Below are 16127 nucleotides of genomic sequence, written 5' to 3' on the forward strand. Positions count from 1 at the left end.
TATTTTTCTCCTCCAAAAAACACGGGCTGGATCCAATATCTACATGATGTCTTTCATGGGAAAAGGAGACAACCTCGCTTGTTTTCTCACCTAACTGAAGTCTGTTTCATGCTAGATAAATGGCCACACCATCATTTCATCACTGTGGTGGTTTGAGGGTTAAATATTAGAAGAATACTGATATTTTTCTACTGAAGCCATTATGTTGTTTCAGCTGTCTTTAAATGTGGCCATGTCTTGATCAAAAACTTGAAGGTTGTTACAGGCACACACACACACACACACGCAAAAGCACTTTAAACAGAAGTTCATCTGAGGTGTTTCTTGGGTCTATGATATACAGTTTGTTTAGACGGGTTTTCTGCATCCAGATGAGAGCCGCCACCTCCTCCCCTAGCAGGTGTCTGGGTCACATCTGGCCTCAAGTTCTCAAACACAACCACAGAACTGCACCTGAATGGCTGGCACTGCCTGAGCCTCTTAACAGGAACCGGCTCGTGTTGGCTTTAAAAGGCCGCGCTCAGCCCTCAGGAGCACACATTTCTTTTCTACAGTGCCCTTTGAGGGAAACTTGGAATAAACGCTTTCATAAAGTATGAAGGATGAGTGTACTCCACAGGCCAGAGTGGAGCACATAAGGTAAAATGAACAGCTATAACTGTGGTGCAAAGTTAATTTCCTCTCAGTAAAAGTACTACATGCACTCCTGGGTGTTGAAATGTAATCTGTTGCCACAAAAAAAAAACAACAGCTTTGGTATGCAGGTGAGCTCGAGTCTAACGAAGGTGTTAGATGTTGTGATAAAAAGAACTTTTGGATGAAGAAACAGAGACTTGCATCCAAAAGCTCTGGGTGGCATGAGGTTGCTAAGTGTATTATTTCATGGAGGCAGCAGAGGCAGATGCACGGAGCTGTACCTGTCTTGTGTCTACATGCCACAGTGTTTACTGCTACAAATGAGCAGCAAATTGGGTTGTCATGTATTGGCTGCTGTTACAACAATGTTCCAAGGTGCAGGCTTGGCCAAAGAGCTGCGCAATAACTCAACCGCAGGAGTTGTCTCTTCTTCTCTAAACAGCTTAGATGTATTCTAATCTTCTCCAAAAATAACCTTTAATCTCATAAATTATTGAAACTCCTTTTTAAGAAGATACTGCTTAGACACGCATATGAATATGCATGTGTGTGTGTTTATGGTTGTTGATGATGATGATAGCCAGCCCCACGCTGTCCATTATACTTCACTACTGTCCATTACCGCACCAAGGCAGAACCATCACTAAAGCCATTAGCTGGTAAACATGTAAACTACATGTGACCCCTGTCTACAGATATCTATTAGTTATGACTCCTGCTGGTGACAGCTGTTTACACAGCTAAGGCTGCTGCTCCTGAGACCTGGCCCCAGTCCAAATAAAATAATATCCAGTTAAGGAGAAGTCAGCCAAGATGTAATACAAGTGCATAACAAGAAGGGAAAAAAGACAGAAGGAATGTAAGAAATGTAAATTGACTTCTTTTTCTTTTTAAGCTTTAAATTTTTCTGTCCTAGCATTTGTCTCTACCACAGTCTTGTTTCATTGTCTGGATACTAAAACAAGATTTGTGAGAAACCCTGATGGGGAAAGAAAAGTCAAAAGCAGTCACCACAATTGATGTGCTCTTTGACAAAATGCAACACAAAAAATGTTCTCCGTTAAAATCATAACACAGTTCAACAAATTTGGCCCATTCTTTCTCTTTTTAGCCAGAGAAAAGCACAAAAATCATGCATGAGCTTAAGTCAACACAGGCAACAACAATACAAACAACAACACAGACCACAACCACACGACCGCTGGGTCAGTCATGCATTGTATTACAGTGAACAGGGCTGGGCCCATTCTGGTGCAGAGTGGGCCCAGCACTGGAAAAACAGCTTGGCTCAGGAGAACAAGTTACAGCTCATATGTATTCATTGACAGGTAAACAGAGGCATCAACCAATGTGCGGGGCTGACAGGAGGCAAAAAATCAAATCAGAGAACTATGACCTGTGAAAACATCGTCATGGTAACCAATTACAACCAATATTTTTCATGCATAGTATTTCTTGTAAAAACATTTAAATTGCAGCAAATTGCACAATTTTACTGCGGAAATAAAACTCTTCAAAGACAAAGATCCTTCACCAACCTACATATGTGACACATCAAAGGAACATAAAGTGTCAGTGACCCCGCTGCATCTGCCTTTGTTTTTCTCCACTCATTTATTCACATCTTTCCTTTAATTTGTCACCTGTCTGTGGGCTGTTTCACTTACGAAACCCAACTGCAACAACCATGGAAGCAAACTGTAAGCTGTAATTGGATTGACAAGATGTTGGACCCACCCACAAAAGGCTGATTGTAAGAGGCGTTAGCAAGGTCGCCATTCAGTCTGGGTGTACTGACATGAGAAAAGTCCCAGCTTCTTTCAATGAATTTGCGGAGAGTAAAATACCAATGATCCTAACCTTAAAACAGCAGTAGTAAATATGTATATATTAACGATGGATCAAATTATGCGTAATGAGAAAGTTATCACTCCGAATGATGAACCAACGGAGCTCTGCAGAGTGCATACTCTACAGAGCATTTTACATATCTTTCCTGTTTTGGTTGTTTTTAGAAAAAAAAAAAATAAATAAAAAAAATAAAATATATATATATATATATATATATATATATATATATATATTGAATAGTGGAGCATTAGCGTTAGCAGCTGAAGTGCTACATATTTCCCTCAGGAGCTGATGGAGACCAGACCAGAGTTAAAAGAAGAATGAATACTGTACTTGCATCAGTCAACTCCAAATCAGAACTAATGTTACTTTCACTCTAAGCAACTGTTTGCTAGCAAGTGTATCAACCTCATCATGTGGAAAGATGTTGTCTTTACAGCTTGTTGGGCTGCCCCCATGTGGACAAAAATACATTATAATGCAGGTTTAAACACCAATAAACTAAAGCATTGTGACCTGGGAGTCTCAGAGAGAATTCAAGGCCCATTTCCTTGGCCTGTGGTCAGCATGGTCGTCCCTAGTGAGGTAAGGCCATTAGGAAAGTCACGGCAGTAACAGTAAAGAAAGGCAGTTAGGGAATAAATACAAAACAGCTTAATGTGCGCCACATAATGCATGTTGAAAAACAGTGATGTGGTTTGTTCGGGCTCAAGGACAGGGAAGAGCAGAGGGGCTAATGTGCTTACAGCTCGACGACTACGATGCTAGGCAAAGTTAGCACAAAGCTGTGTAAAGACAGAGGTGCTTCATCTTAGAGGTGATCACACAGCTCATAATGAGGGTGTGAGCTTGAAGCAATATACTCTCCTGCCTCAAGGCAAAATATGACATACTGTAGCTTCCATTGCATGATTGATCTGCAATCTTATTGCTATGGTCTGATAACAGACACATGCATGTCTCATTCAATCACTCCTCTACTGCTCTGTGCATCTCTCTTCCTATTACTGTACTCCTCTTTGGTCATTCTCCCCTGACCATATAAATCTGCAGGGAACGACCCTCTCAGACCGCTTTACATCTGAACTGCACGCTATTTTGCCCCCCACACACCATCCCCTCCCCTCACTGTGTCTTCCTCTCTCTCCACAGAGGGAGTCAGGGAGACAATGAGCTCAGCACCGAGGCCCAGTAATGACTCCCAGCCTTGTTCCTGATTAAAAACACGCCGGGTGCTTCTGCACTCCGCAGGCAGCCATGAGGCCTTCCCCTCATCACACCACAAGGCCTGAGAGCCCAGAGATAGAAGCACAAGCCAGCCTCAACACAGCTCCATGCCCAGGAAAACAAAAAGATCCAGTGTAAGCCTTACACGCTGTAGCATTCAAAGGTCTTGTCCCAACTAGTCCGAGTCTAATACCACAGGCAAGTCCTCATTTAGTCTAAGGGTGCCCAATTACCAAGAGTAACCCCAACCTCAGCCAAAACCATAACAAAGCCATAACAGAGGCTGCACACAGTCCCTGGCTCAGATACACCATGGGTGTGGCTAAAATATCCTGTCACATATTTGCATGTCTTTTAGATTTTGCTGGATTTACCTCTCTTAAAACATCACCATCAACTTGGCAAACAACTCAGGTGCTCCTTATTTTATTAAGTATTCAATTACTGAAGACTATCAGTGCAAGAAATGTGCTGTAATTCTACACAGAGCATCAGCCACTCAGTAAATGACAGTGGGGGCTGCAGCACCTTTACCTTTACCTCCATACTTGGGCCGCCAAATTACAGGCGAGTACCACGGAGAGACCCTTTATTGCATCTGACCAACTCACTTCCTCTCCATACCAAAGGTATTGCATGCTGAGCTTTATTTTGATGTGGTGTGTAAGCATAATTAGAGGTCCCATAAAAGCAGGGAGAGGGGGAAAAAAGGACTCTTGTCCATCTGTCGAGTGTTAAGGGGTGGGCACTGGGGTAGCGATCAGAGCCCTACACCTCCCTGTTCTGTCGAGCGGCAGCCAGTCAAGGAGGCACTGATGCAAACAGCCTTTAGCGCCAAACGAGTGTGTGTGTGTGTGTGTCAGTGTGTGTGTGTGTGTGTGTGTGTTTGTTTCTGCACATGGTGGTGTCTTTTCTCAAGGGGCCTCCTTGAGTTTCAGATTTCCAGGCTTTGCAGATCGATGCAAAGTAGGTAGTGGCCGACACGCACAGAGAGAAACACACTGACAAGGCAAACAAGAGCAGATACAGAGAGTTGCCTTTTCTAGAAACATTAGACATTAAGATTCCTTCCAAGGGCTCTTGGATCAGTAAATCCTTGCAGCTCTTCAACACATTTAGGGAAGGTATGCAATCAAATTCACAGCGTGTCAGATTGGCTTTTCCAAAGTTAGAAAGTTGCATGCCATGAAGTCGTTGACATTTTTGGAAATGCCATTAATGAGATGAGGAGATAGACTCTCACCTCTGTACAGAAAATATGTAGCTGGAACCAGAAGCTAATTCACATAGTTTAGCATAAAGACATGGAAATGGAGGTACAGCTGTATGAGCACGTCTTTAACACATTTTGTCTCGTTTAAAGGGATTATTTGTAAAATCTCTTGTCAGAAGAGGGTGGTTGTGATTGTCCGTTGCTATCTGAAAGTGACGAAATGGGCAGGGGCTAGCTGGTTAGCGTGCTAACTTCAGCAGAAGAAAAGACATGGTGGAGACAAAAGCTAGCATTGGCATTGCTTACCACCAAAAGCAACAGGTTGTGGTGAGTAAAGGAATAGAATTTGATGCTGAACTCACAGCGACTCTTCTGGACTGGTGAGTAAACAGCTGTTAATGCCAACATTGGCTCCGTAGTAATGGCAAGAATATAACTCCTTTAATTCATATATATATGCAGAAGAGTAAAGTCAACAATTTGGTGTTTTAAAAAAGAAATAAGTAAAACAACAAATAGTCACGTTTATGTTAATTTTTGTGCAGATTAAATAAACTAGATATAATGTTTTAATGAGCTTTTATTAACTTAAGACAGAGCCAATTTAGCCGTTCCCAGTCTTTATGCTAAGCTAAGCTAACAGCTGCTGGCTCCGTATGAGAGTGGTATCAATCGTTTCATTTAACTCTTTGAATAAAAAGGAATGATTATTGCTTTAAACAACTGTTTAGCATTCACCTTGGTAACTGAGCCTATTTAACTCAAGTGGAATTTAGTTGCTTTATTTTGTAAATAACAAAAGGGAAATTGGTCATTTTTAAGAATCCCCACGGTCACATTCATTGGGGGGAAAAACACAATGGATGCCTATTGTGTCCATGTCATTACCTCTAAACAGCTCTTCACTGAATTCTTTAGAGGTGTGTGTTAGTAATGTGAGAGGTAAGTAGTCTGGAAGTGCATTTCAGTGTACGCCTGAGGGGCTCCATCTCCGGCTCTGGGCAGCTCTCCTACCTATGAAGCCTTTGCATGAGTCATTTTTTCAAAAAATGCTCCTTTTGTGTTGTTGTTTTATGTGTGGCACTTAGAAATGATTCCCACATTAGAATTTTTACAGCCCAATAAACTTGAGAGCATCGGACCAAATTGGCTGGTCATATTTAGTAGCTTTATAAGGAAACATATTAAGGTGTAATTGCTTCAGGGGAGTGTGCAATTTAGGGAACGGGCATAGGTGAGGGTTACAAAATCGCCCTCATGCTCTGGAGGGACACTGCAGTTTTTGTCTACTGCTCGGGAGTTTCCAATCACCATGAGGAAACATGGAGTGTATTATAAGATTTTATATAATAAGTTAGTTTTATTTCACATTTCCGAAAAAATGAGCATTTACAGTGTGGTAAAATGCAGGCTGAAATAAAAACATCTGTTTGGCGTTTAGCTCTGCCAGCACATGGGATCCTCTGCTGACAGTGATTGAGGGTGGAAGGGAAGATACCCTCGTGTATTCCCCCTGAAAGAAAAAGGAAAAGGAGGGACCGAATCCGTGTACAATGAATATTTCTTCCCTGTGATGTGATAGATGGAAGTGTGCAGAAGTGTTACAAAACAAGCTCTCTCATCCATGGGAAATGGATCCTGCAACACCCAAAGAGTTGACAGATGAGAATGAATCCTGTCTCCCACCTCCCCGCCTTGCTCAATTCACAGACCTACTGCAGAAAAGTGAGAGAAAGGATCATTTGTCCAATCAAATTAATTAGGATTCATTCAGTTTTTAGGATTATTAGGAGATGGGAAGAGTATTTTTTATTTTTTTTTACCTGAAGGAAAACAAAGAAAAAGTGAAACAGATCATCCCCACTTTATCACGTGGTGCCCAAAAGAATCTCTCTGTGTGTCTTTTTCTCCAGTAGAAAGTTCATGCCACTGCATGTTTTTTCCTCTGCTGGGGTTTTCGGCAGTGTAGCATGGCATGAGCGCACTGAGGAGCCTTTCACCGGCTTCATCTGATACCGCTGTGACTGGGAGCAGGAGCTGCGCTACAGGCCAGGATCGACATGCATGGGTTAGTAGGTCAAACAAGGAGCTAGTCTTTCGACAGAGTTCGTAGGCTGGGTCAGACTAATGTGATTTATCAATACAGCACATAAGTGAATCATTGTACTAAATGGCCGTGATAATCTCCGAGACAGACGGAGGATATGATTGGTCGAAGAACTGGGGGTGTGCGAAGCTGATGGGGGTGTATGTGTCGTTCTAGACTTGATGTCTTGATTAGAGCATCAGGAACATGCACCTGCAGGGTGCCCGTGTATCTCTCTCTACTCTTCCTCTCTCTTGCTCTCTCACACACACACACACACAGATTTACTCTTATCGAGGCCTGGCTGATGGGGCCTGGGAGAGAAAAGACAGAGCTGTGTTCCTTGACGCCAGAGCTTGGGCTCAGGTCAAGACTCAGCTCGCTGTAATCCCTCTCAGGTGATGCTGTTCACATTCAGCCGTTTCCAGCTGATCTGCTTAAATATGCCGTCCTCATCCCCTAAAAAGCCCCCCACCTCTCTTCAACTAGCACACCCTCCGAGGAGAGGAGAGGAGTGAGGGCTGCTGCTATTCCACACTCTCAAACCTCAAATCAGTTTTCTGCATTTCTCTTAGGTGATCAATCTTGTGCCTCACATGAATCAAACCAGCTCTTTCAGTTTCATGGAAAAGGTCAGGATGCGGGGGTAACACCACCTGGATTAGACTAGCGGCATCATGTGAGAAGACCTTGTTAGCAGACGTGCCATCTTAAGAGCTCTTTCACTTTTTCCAAAGGCAAGAGTGGCAAGGCTGGTTTAAAAACAGCCTCTTGGAGCACTCCCTCTCCTCCCCGTCAGGCACTTAATCAACATATTATATTGCGCTGAAGTGCCGGGTTCCAACATTAACACTTACACCCACAAACCTGGGGCTTTGTGTGAGCTTTCAGCACGCACAGGCCTGATTTCCAAGGCTTAGAAAGAGAGAGGTCACTGTGTGTCCAGAGATGCTATAATCTTTTTGATTTATACAGCCATCTGACTTGAAAAAAGTTCCAAATCAACTTTTTTTTGCCTTATTATCATCAAACAAAAACCACGGAGTCAACTCACAAGAGCCTAATACCTGAGAGTATCATGTTTCCACACACTCTGTGATTCTTTGTTGAAAAAGGGACATATTCAGCAACAAATCATAACTATTTTCTATGTATTTTGGCATAAAAAAACTCACCACACACACCCTTGTTGCTGACTGTCACCAGCAGTACAAAATGTCATGCATCTCTGACCTCACTCCCTCCACCCTGCAGGCTGCACCGGTTTCATCTAATCACGTTTGTCCTTCAAAAACATCTGGGAATGGAGCTGAATAACAGATTACACAGATGAATATGATCTGAAACATGCTGCAGCCTGCTGGGAATTCAAATTTGGGATTTCTGGGTGGATGTGGAAGGGTTAACAGTATCACATGGCAACTTTTCACCACTCTTGACTGCCATTAGCTATTCATTACCTGTTTAAACGTCTAAGGGCCCCACTGTGTGTCTCTGTTCCTTCAGGCAGCACTGGTACTCCAGCCTGATTTTATGTAGTCAGCAGGTGGCATCATTAGCCAGAGAATAAAAATGAAATGCAATACCCTTGTGTCTAACTATGATATCATAGCAGGGCTCATTGGCATCAATCCCCTGTTTCTGGTGGGCAGGATAGGGGGTAAGGAGGTGTAAATTTAATATGTTTTGTCATCTGTTTCACATGAAAAAGAAAACTGTATACGTACAATTGCCACAGCCAAGTGGGAGAGTGGGTCATGCCATGCAGTGTGTGAGCAAGACAAGATCAGCCCAGAAACCACACAGAGATCCCAATCTTGACTGTACCCGTACATTTCAGAGAGCGACGGCTGTTTTTCTCCTCGACATCCTCTAATTATACCGACAGCTCCATCCCTTACACCTCGCTCAGTCATCAGGCGGCGTGCGCACAGTATATCAAGGGCAAACGTTTTTTTTATTATTATTATTTTTCATGCATGTAAAAATGAAAAAGAAATTTGTGAAATCATGCAGGATGTGTCTTGTTACGCCTGGGGAGCGGAGTGTGGCCAAATTGAGTTTCGAACATGTCTGGGTCTCAACACTCCTGATCGGTTTGGATAGCTCACCGTGCATGCCAGACAGGCTGTATATAAAGCTGTCACAGGAACCTTGAGGGCTAGAAAAATATTCAAGCATTTCTGGGCCTATTGGACAATGATCTCTTACACATGCTTCTTTCAATATAACCGTGATAAATAAAGGAAGGAAGCAAATACCGAAAACTTGGCCGGCTGCCACCGCTTGCTAGAATGGCACTTTTGGCCCAAAGTGCTGCCCCCCACATCCCCCCCAAACACACACGCATACACGCTTTCAGCATTACTGTAAAGCCAAAACCTGTACATATTTGAATGGGATTAGTTTGACAAGTGTAACATCCGCTCTGAGAGCTGGCGGTAACAATGTGTAGTTTATAGTGCTCAGCCTAAAGCTGTTCTTGAGGTCAAATGTGTAAGTTAACCTCTTGATCTCATCCACACTGGTTTGCCCACCCCTCTCTCTCCCTCTCTCTCTCTCTCTCTCTCACACACACACACACACACACACACACACAAACACACACATGCACACTACATAGATAAACAGGCCCCTAAAGACAAATGAAAAGAGTGGATTTGCTGCATGACCATCCACAGCTCTAATAAAAGAGTGATCACACTCAGAGAGTTGCACTCTATCTCCTACACACTCCCTAAGATCACACAGTCCACAGAGAGAGAAACACACAGAGGAGCTGAAAAACGTGTGTGTGCCAGTACCCCGCAGTGTTTGCCTGATTATTTGCAGATGGGCAGTGGAGGGCTTGCAGAGTGTGGAGGTTCCCCCTTGGCACGCAGCGCATATGATTAAATCTGTGATTGCCTTACAATTTACAAGACCCCCCCCCCCCGTCTCCCCGGACTTTAAATGAGTTTTTCTACTGTACTACCACAAGGTCCGCTACATGGTCTCCTCTCATGGTCACACTGAGGATCCCGGCGATGCGTTATGTCACAGGTCTGAGGAGGGCTCGGCGGGGGCCACTCTCCTAATCCCACTGTCTCCTCATTCATTCAGAGGATAGAGTAGTATTTACAAAGGGGCTGATCTCCTCCTCAACTCCCGCGCCTCCGCTGAGCGATTGTCATGCGGGTTTCCTACCAATTGTTCCGGGTGGTTATGAGATCAATTAAAACCAGCTTAGGGGGCTGGAGTGGAGATGTGCAATTCATAAGTCAGGGGAAAGGGATTCCGTATCTTTTCATTAAATAAATCCAACAATACGACCCCCCCCCCTCCCCTCCTATAAGCTGCTGCTCTATAGGCAGACCCGCAGCGGCTGTTTTTTTTTTTTAGCAGTTTCACATGTAAATAATATAGGGAGCCTTTTGTTGGGGGCCACAACATCGGGAAGTATAGCGTTAGTGGCGCGCCTGACAACGTGCTTTAAATACGATTAGCCAATCCACTGACGCAACGCGTTTCAATATTAATTTTGTACAGCCACAAGCGCGGCCAATTTTGCGCACATTTTACGCATTAGCTACCGGCTCTGAAGCTCTTACATAACACGGAAAATGTTCTTTCAGTAGGTAAATGGGTTACATCAGATGCTGCAGACTTGAATTGTGGCTCCGATTTCAATTTTCTGTCTGGTAACTGGAATTTTCCTGAATTACAATCTGCGTCGGCAACTCTCACCTGTGGGATTTCAAAGTCAAACAGCGGCAGTTGTCGATATTTGGCGTCATTTTTCCGACTTTCCATGCGCACCGCGCTCCACGAGAACCTGCGGAGAAGGCTCACACACACGCGGAGAGAAGGAGACTTTCACGGGACGTGGGGGGAACCTCGTTTAGGACTTTGCCGTTGCCTCCCGTGACCCACACAAACTCTCTACCCATCTGCTAAAGTCAGTCCCTGGATGCTGCTGTGAGACCTGTAGGTTATAACCCCGGCGTTACCTCTTTTGTTTCTCCTCCAGCGGTGCGACGGCGCCTGACAGTTGCTGTACTCCATACAGTTCAATACGATCAGGGCAAATGAGAAGAGTCGAAACTGCATCTGGACGGCGATCTGTTGTTCGGACTCCAGTAAAAAGGTGCCAGCAGGGCTTGAGATGAATTCTCTGACTTTCCAATGTCCTCCTCCAGTTTCTTTAGTCGCTCCTCAAATGTGTCAAACATCAGACGAGATGCGACATGGTATCACGTCGCCGACTGGGATCATTTTATGGAGCGCGCTGATCCTCCAGTCGCTAAAAGTGTCCGTTTTGGTGCGCTGCGGGGAGAATGACAAAGGAGGTTACTGTGATAACAGTGTAACGAAATCAACACCTTCCCAAATAATGATGCGTGGAGCTGATAGAGAGAGAGGGGGTGGTGAGGGGGAGTGGGGGATTAAAACAAAAAAAAAAAAAAGAAAAGCTCTTCTGTGTGTTAATGTGTTGGAACACTCGCAGATGCAAAGGCAATGCGTACTGCTCAGACGCCCCCTCCAAAAATGAGCGCAGCCGTGCGTAATAGTAGCCAAAACGCTCCGTGAGATAACGTGTCGCTCGAGCGTATACCTTGCAGCAGATGAAGTGTAATTCCGCTCCGGTCCACTTTAGGTCCCCTCTGAGTGCAAGTGTGGCTCGGGAACATGCAGCATCCCTTTTTGTGTGAGAAACTTGTGTCCCCAGAAGAGAGCAGAGGTCCGAGGAGGAGGAAAAAAGGTGGTAGCTGTGGAGGGGGGGGGGGGGGGGGGGGGGGTTTCCTTTTCTTCCTCTCTGGAAAAGCTTAGATTCCGTTTACCTGCGTTTCCTCTCTCGGTCTCGTTCTGTTCGCGTCCTGCAGCGCAGCAGAAACAAACTCACATGTGTTGCTTCTTTTTTTTTTTTTTAAAAAAGCAGAAAACTGGGGGCCGGCGAGTGTGTGGAGTGATTCTGCGTTTTGCGCGCTGCTGAGGTTGCGCGGTGACTGGTCCTGATGCTTGCTGCCTTTTTCCCTCATATAGCGCCGCGCCGCGCGTCACGTGTGGAGATTTCTACTTTTGTGTTTCTTCTCATTTAAGATGTTGAAGATGACATTTCGTGTAGTCTCCCCCCACCCCCGCGCAATCACCCACACTGCCCGGTGCGAGGTCGCCTCTGGGTCCTAGCGAGCGGGAAAAAAGCTGGAACCATCCTTCAGGAAAGAAAGTTCATGTCATTTATTTTTTTAAAGGAGATTGCAGCGTGTCTGCGGTGACAATAGCAAGTTCTTTCAACATCCAGAACATTCCCTTAATATCCCAATGCAGATCCCAATTCTTTAGGAAATCATCACATAGTTAGGTTTCTACTTAATTTCCTCTGGATGTCTTTATAGAAGTTTGAAATCAAATTTTAAGATTGAGTAATTGCTATAAAGTTACTATCTGGGTACAGTTTCGTTCCACTGACGACGGCCCTACTGAATAATTAGAGGTTCACCAAAAAAAAAAAAGCAATTATCTGCATAACGTGCGTAATGAGGAGGGCCCGCAACTCAGCCATCTCGTCACGCCACGCCCCCCCCCCCCCCCCCCACCCACCCACCCTTGAAATGTACGATAACCTTTGGAGAGCCTGTAATTGTGGAACATGAATAAATCATTCAATAATTTCTGGCTTTTCAAGGCGCGGGCCTTTCACACTGACCCGCACGACCTCATCAACGCAGACGTGAGCTGGTCAGTGGAGGCAGAGTTTCTCCTTCACTCAGAAACAACTTCCCCCTGTGTGTGTGTGTGTGTGTGGAAAGGGGGGGGGGGGGGGGGGGGGGGGGGGGGGGCATGAGGAGCTGGCAGCCATCCACCCCTCTGTGACATTCAGAGCCTGGCTGCTCGTCAACTCTGCAGATAAGTGCAGAGAATAATTACAAATGAGAGATGACATGTGACAGCGGCGCGTCAGGGAAGTTGGTGACAGAGGTGTTCCAGGGGTTCAGGCCACACGAAGGCGACCAAACCATACAGAGGGGTTCCACTCCATCACCTTCAGATGCTGCTCCACATCCTGATTAGAAGGCGAGTTGTGAATGCTCTACCCCCTTCAGCCACTAGGTGTGGCACTTAATCTTTTATTTATTTCAGGAAATTATTTTCATGTGGGAGCTGCTTGGTCCATGTCAGTAACACCACAAAGCAGTGTAAGGTCAGGACAAGTAAAGCTGGTCATAAGACAAAAAAATATCACTATAATACCAATGATTCAAGAGATTGAAGTGTTTCCTGTGAAAAATTAAAAACAAAAGGAGACTATTTTTACCCTCTGGTTGCCCCCACGTAGATTTATTCATGTTAAAAATAAGAAAAGTTCATTTAGATGCTGGTTTTACTATTTAAATACCAAAGGAACAAGTAAGAAAGAGATTTTTACCCTTAAACAGTAAAACACACACAATTGAAGTTTCCATTTCATAACTGGAACTGATTGAAAAAAGCATGTGGGGGGAAAACCTATGTAAAAAAAATAAATGAGGAAGAATCATGGTTGTTTCCTTGCCAAAACCTATAGTGACCTTTGTCCTGACTTTGTTTATTTATTTATCCAGGGAGCAGTGACAGAGGTTGTGGCGAGGAGGGCTGTTAGCCGCAGGCAGTGCCGCTGGTTTGGATTGCTCTCTAAAACAACATCTCAAAGTGCACGGATAAGGTGAATGTGATAATTTAGGCCTCAGGCACTTTTATTTTCATGATGTGTCATGGAGAAGGGGGCCGGTAAACCAATCACTTTATTCTCTCCATCCCTCCCTCCCACTCGTTGCAGTGCACAGAAGTGGGGGGTGACGTCAGCATTTGGATGGTCTGGCTCGGAGCCCTCAGTGCCATAACAGCAATGAGGGGAGCTGCTATACACTCTGTTCATCAGAGCTCCAGACTGGATGGTCTTCAGCGTGGGCTGCTGTCACAGTTTACTACAAGAAAAAAAAAAAAAACAAAGATCCAGCCCAGACTGGTCATTTAAAAGTCAGAATCTCCAAAATGTCAAGGGCAGGATGAGAGTGAGGCAAAATGAGAAAGTTCATGTTATACTTAGCAACTTTCCATGTTTGTGGCTCCAAATGGAAAAGAGGCAAACTTCAGCGTCCAGAAATAATCTATCGTGACATTTGCAAACAAAGCTGATACATTATGGGCCACGTGTACAAATACAATTTTATAGTCGCCCTAAGTCTAGTCGACAAAACTCTCACCTCAAGGTGCATTTAGTCGCTCTTCTGGAGAATTGAATTGAAAAGAGAACTGAAAAAAAAAAAAGAAGGAAATCTAAACATCTACAGCTCTGTAATCTCAATCTCCTGATGAAGATCATGGGATATGATCATAAGCTCAACAACAGTTTTTAAATGGATCTGGACGTGAGATCATTGTCAAATGCTGTTTACGAGGTCAAGAAGGAACTTTGGACTTCCACCATAAATCTAAAGATTCAATGTAATATATTTAAGTCCACCCAAAATCAGTGTTTTCAGTATGAAACTCTCAACCCTTGTGAGCTTAAGATATGACTTTAAAAAGTTTGTTTATGGGGAACAGATGCTGTAGTCAGGTCAGATTCACAAGTTAGAACGATTTCCAAGTTTTCAACGTGGAAAGAAGTGTCAAAACATTTCTAAAAACTACTTCAACTCAAGACACCGAGAGATTAGAGATTGTGAAATAAGTGCTCCTTTAAAGGCCCTGAAAACAATTTCTCACATGGACACAAAATATTCTTCCAAAGTTACAACAGTTTTGGTTGTTTCATGTGAAGGATGTAGTAGATTGCTTTCAATGGTTTGATGGAGCGGGGGCGCGGCTCAGTCAGATCAAAGTGATGTTACACAATTTGGTTGGACCAATCAGAATTTACATGGATCAGACAAGAGGATAGAGCAAGAAGTTTTTGACTGTTCAACTCTTAATAATCTGACCATGGGCTGTTTTTCTGAACTTTAATAGTGGATATTCATAACAAAATAAAGATCTGAAATCAGGTTATCAGGGGCTTTAAGTCAATCTGTAAATGCCCAACTTTTTTTTTTTTTTTAAATTCACTTGAAATTCCTGATGAACACAAACACACATTCAGTCAGCTTCAACATTCACACGAATCGTAAACCCGTGCAGTTGGCAGCCAGGACTGATGTACTGCAGGTACTAACAAAACAGATGGAAACAAAAACAGTGCAGTGATGAACGACTGGACTTTCCTCTTTTTTAACGGAGCATCAGGCTCTGTGTGTGCCGACTGAGAACACATTTAGCACTACAGTTTTGCCTATTTCCTCCTCTGGTCACTATGTCCTGAGACCTCTCAGTGGGTTGGTAGTTTAAGGGCTAAAAAGTCTTTATGACATGCCTATTTTAGAAGAATATTGCACTGATGTATTATGGGAAAAAATAAGAGAAGGAAAACCTCTCATCTGTCTCTCCTGCTTTCTCTCAATGTCATACCTCCACTGAAGAGAACATGTGTGGGTGAAGCAGACATTGAAGTGATGAGACACTGCACTTTAGAGATTAACCTAATAAAGCAGGTGCATTTTTACATAAAACCCTTGTTTGGTTGTTTAATTACATTTAACAAGAGGAAAATTAAAGACGTGAAGGAATGAAGGTCTGTCTGTGAGGAACTGCTATGCAGGAGGAGGGAGGGAGAGTCAGGGTGCTGAGTTACGAGAAGGTCGAAAGCAGAGAAAAGCGGGGGTGGGGTGGGACATTAAAAAGATTGTGTCCGTCTGGCTAATGGTTCTTTATGGCTCCCTCATGTCCTCAGATGGGCAGGATGACTGGCAGAGAGTGTGACCACTGGTAACTGTACATCACCTCTGTTTGCCCCCTTCATCTGACGTCCCACTCAGCGAGACTGCCTGCCACGGTGAAGAGAACCACTAAAACACCATAAAACCAACAGACTAAACAGCCATTCATCATTACTGCGCACACACGAGCCGCGTCACACACAGCAGTCTTAACTGTCCCACTCAGTGACTCAATGCACACATTAAAACTTCATCAAGTTTTACCGATACAAAAAAGTCTGACCACTCAAACCTCAGCTGCCATTTGTAATGTCCAGAAATAAGGCAATCACGGGTGACA

General features: G+C 44.0%; 1 protein-coding gene and 1 long non-coding RNA gene across 2 annotated transcripts in view; one reads left to right on the plus strand and one right to left on the minus strand.

Annotated features, from left to right (window-relative positions):
* The window catches only part of rspo2 (R-spondin 2), a 56423-nt gene extending 44334 nt beyond the window's left edge, over positions 1-12089 (minus strand). The window contains exons 1-2 of the mRNA XM_071470321.1: positions 11608-12089; positions 11003-11318 (exon numbers count right to left, since the gene is read on the minus strand). Coding sequence (XP_071326422.1) covers positions 11003-11102 — 100 coding nt within the window. The 5' untranslated portion in view covers positions 11103-11318; positions 11608-12089. The remainder of the gene's footprint in view (positions 1-11002; positions 11319-11607) is intronic.
* A 740-nt stretch (positions 12090-12829) lies between these two features.
* Positions 12830-13895, plus strand: LOC139613093 (uncharacterized). The gene is made up of 3 exons (XR_011686684.1): positions 12830-13071; positions 13599-13695; positions 13810-13895. It is a non-coding gene; the product is annotated as an uncharacterized lncRNA (long non-coding RNA).
* Positions 13896-16127: the final 2232 nt, after the last annotated feature.

This window comes from Trachinotus anak, unplaced genomic scaffold, assembly GCF_046630095.1.
Source record: "Trachinotus anak isolate AG129_WGS33_773 ecotype Australia unplaced genomic scaffold, CSIRO_AGI_Tana_v1 ptg000032l, whole genome shotgun sequence".
In the NCBI taxonomy this organism is placed as follows: Eukaryota; Metazoa; Chordata; class Actinopteri; order Carangiformes; family Carangidae; genus Trachinotus; species Trachinotus anak.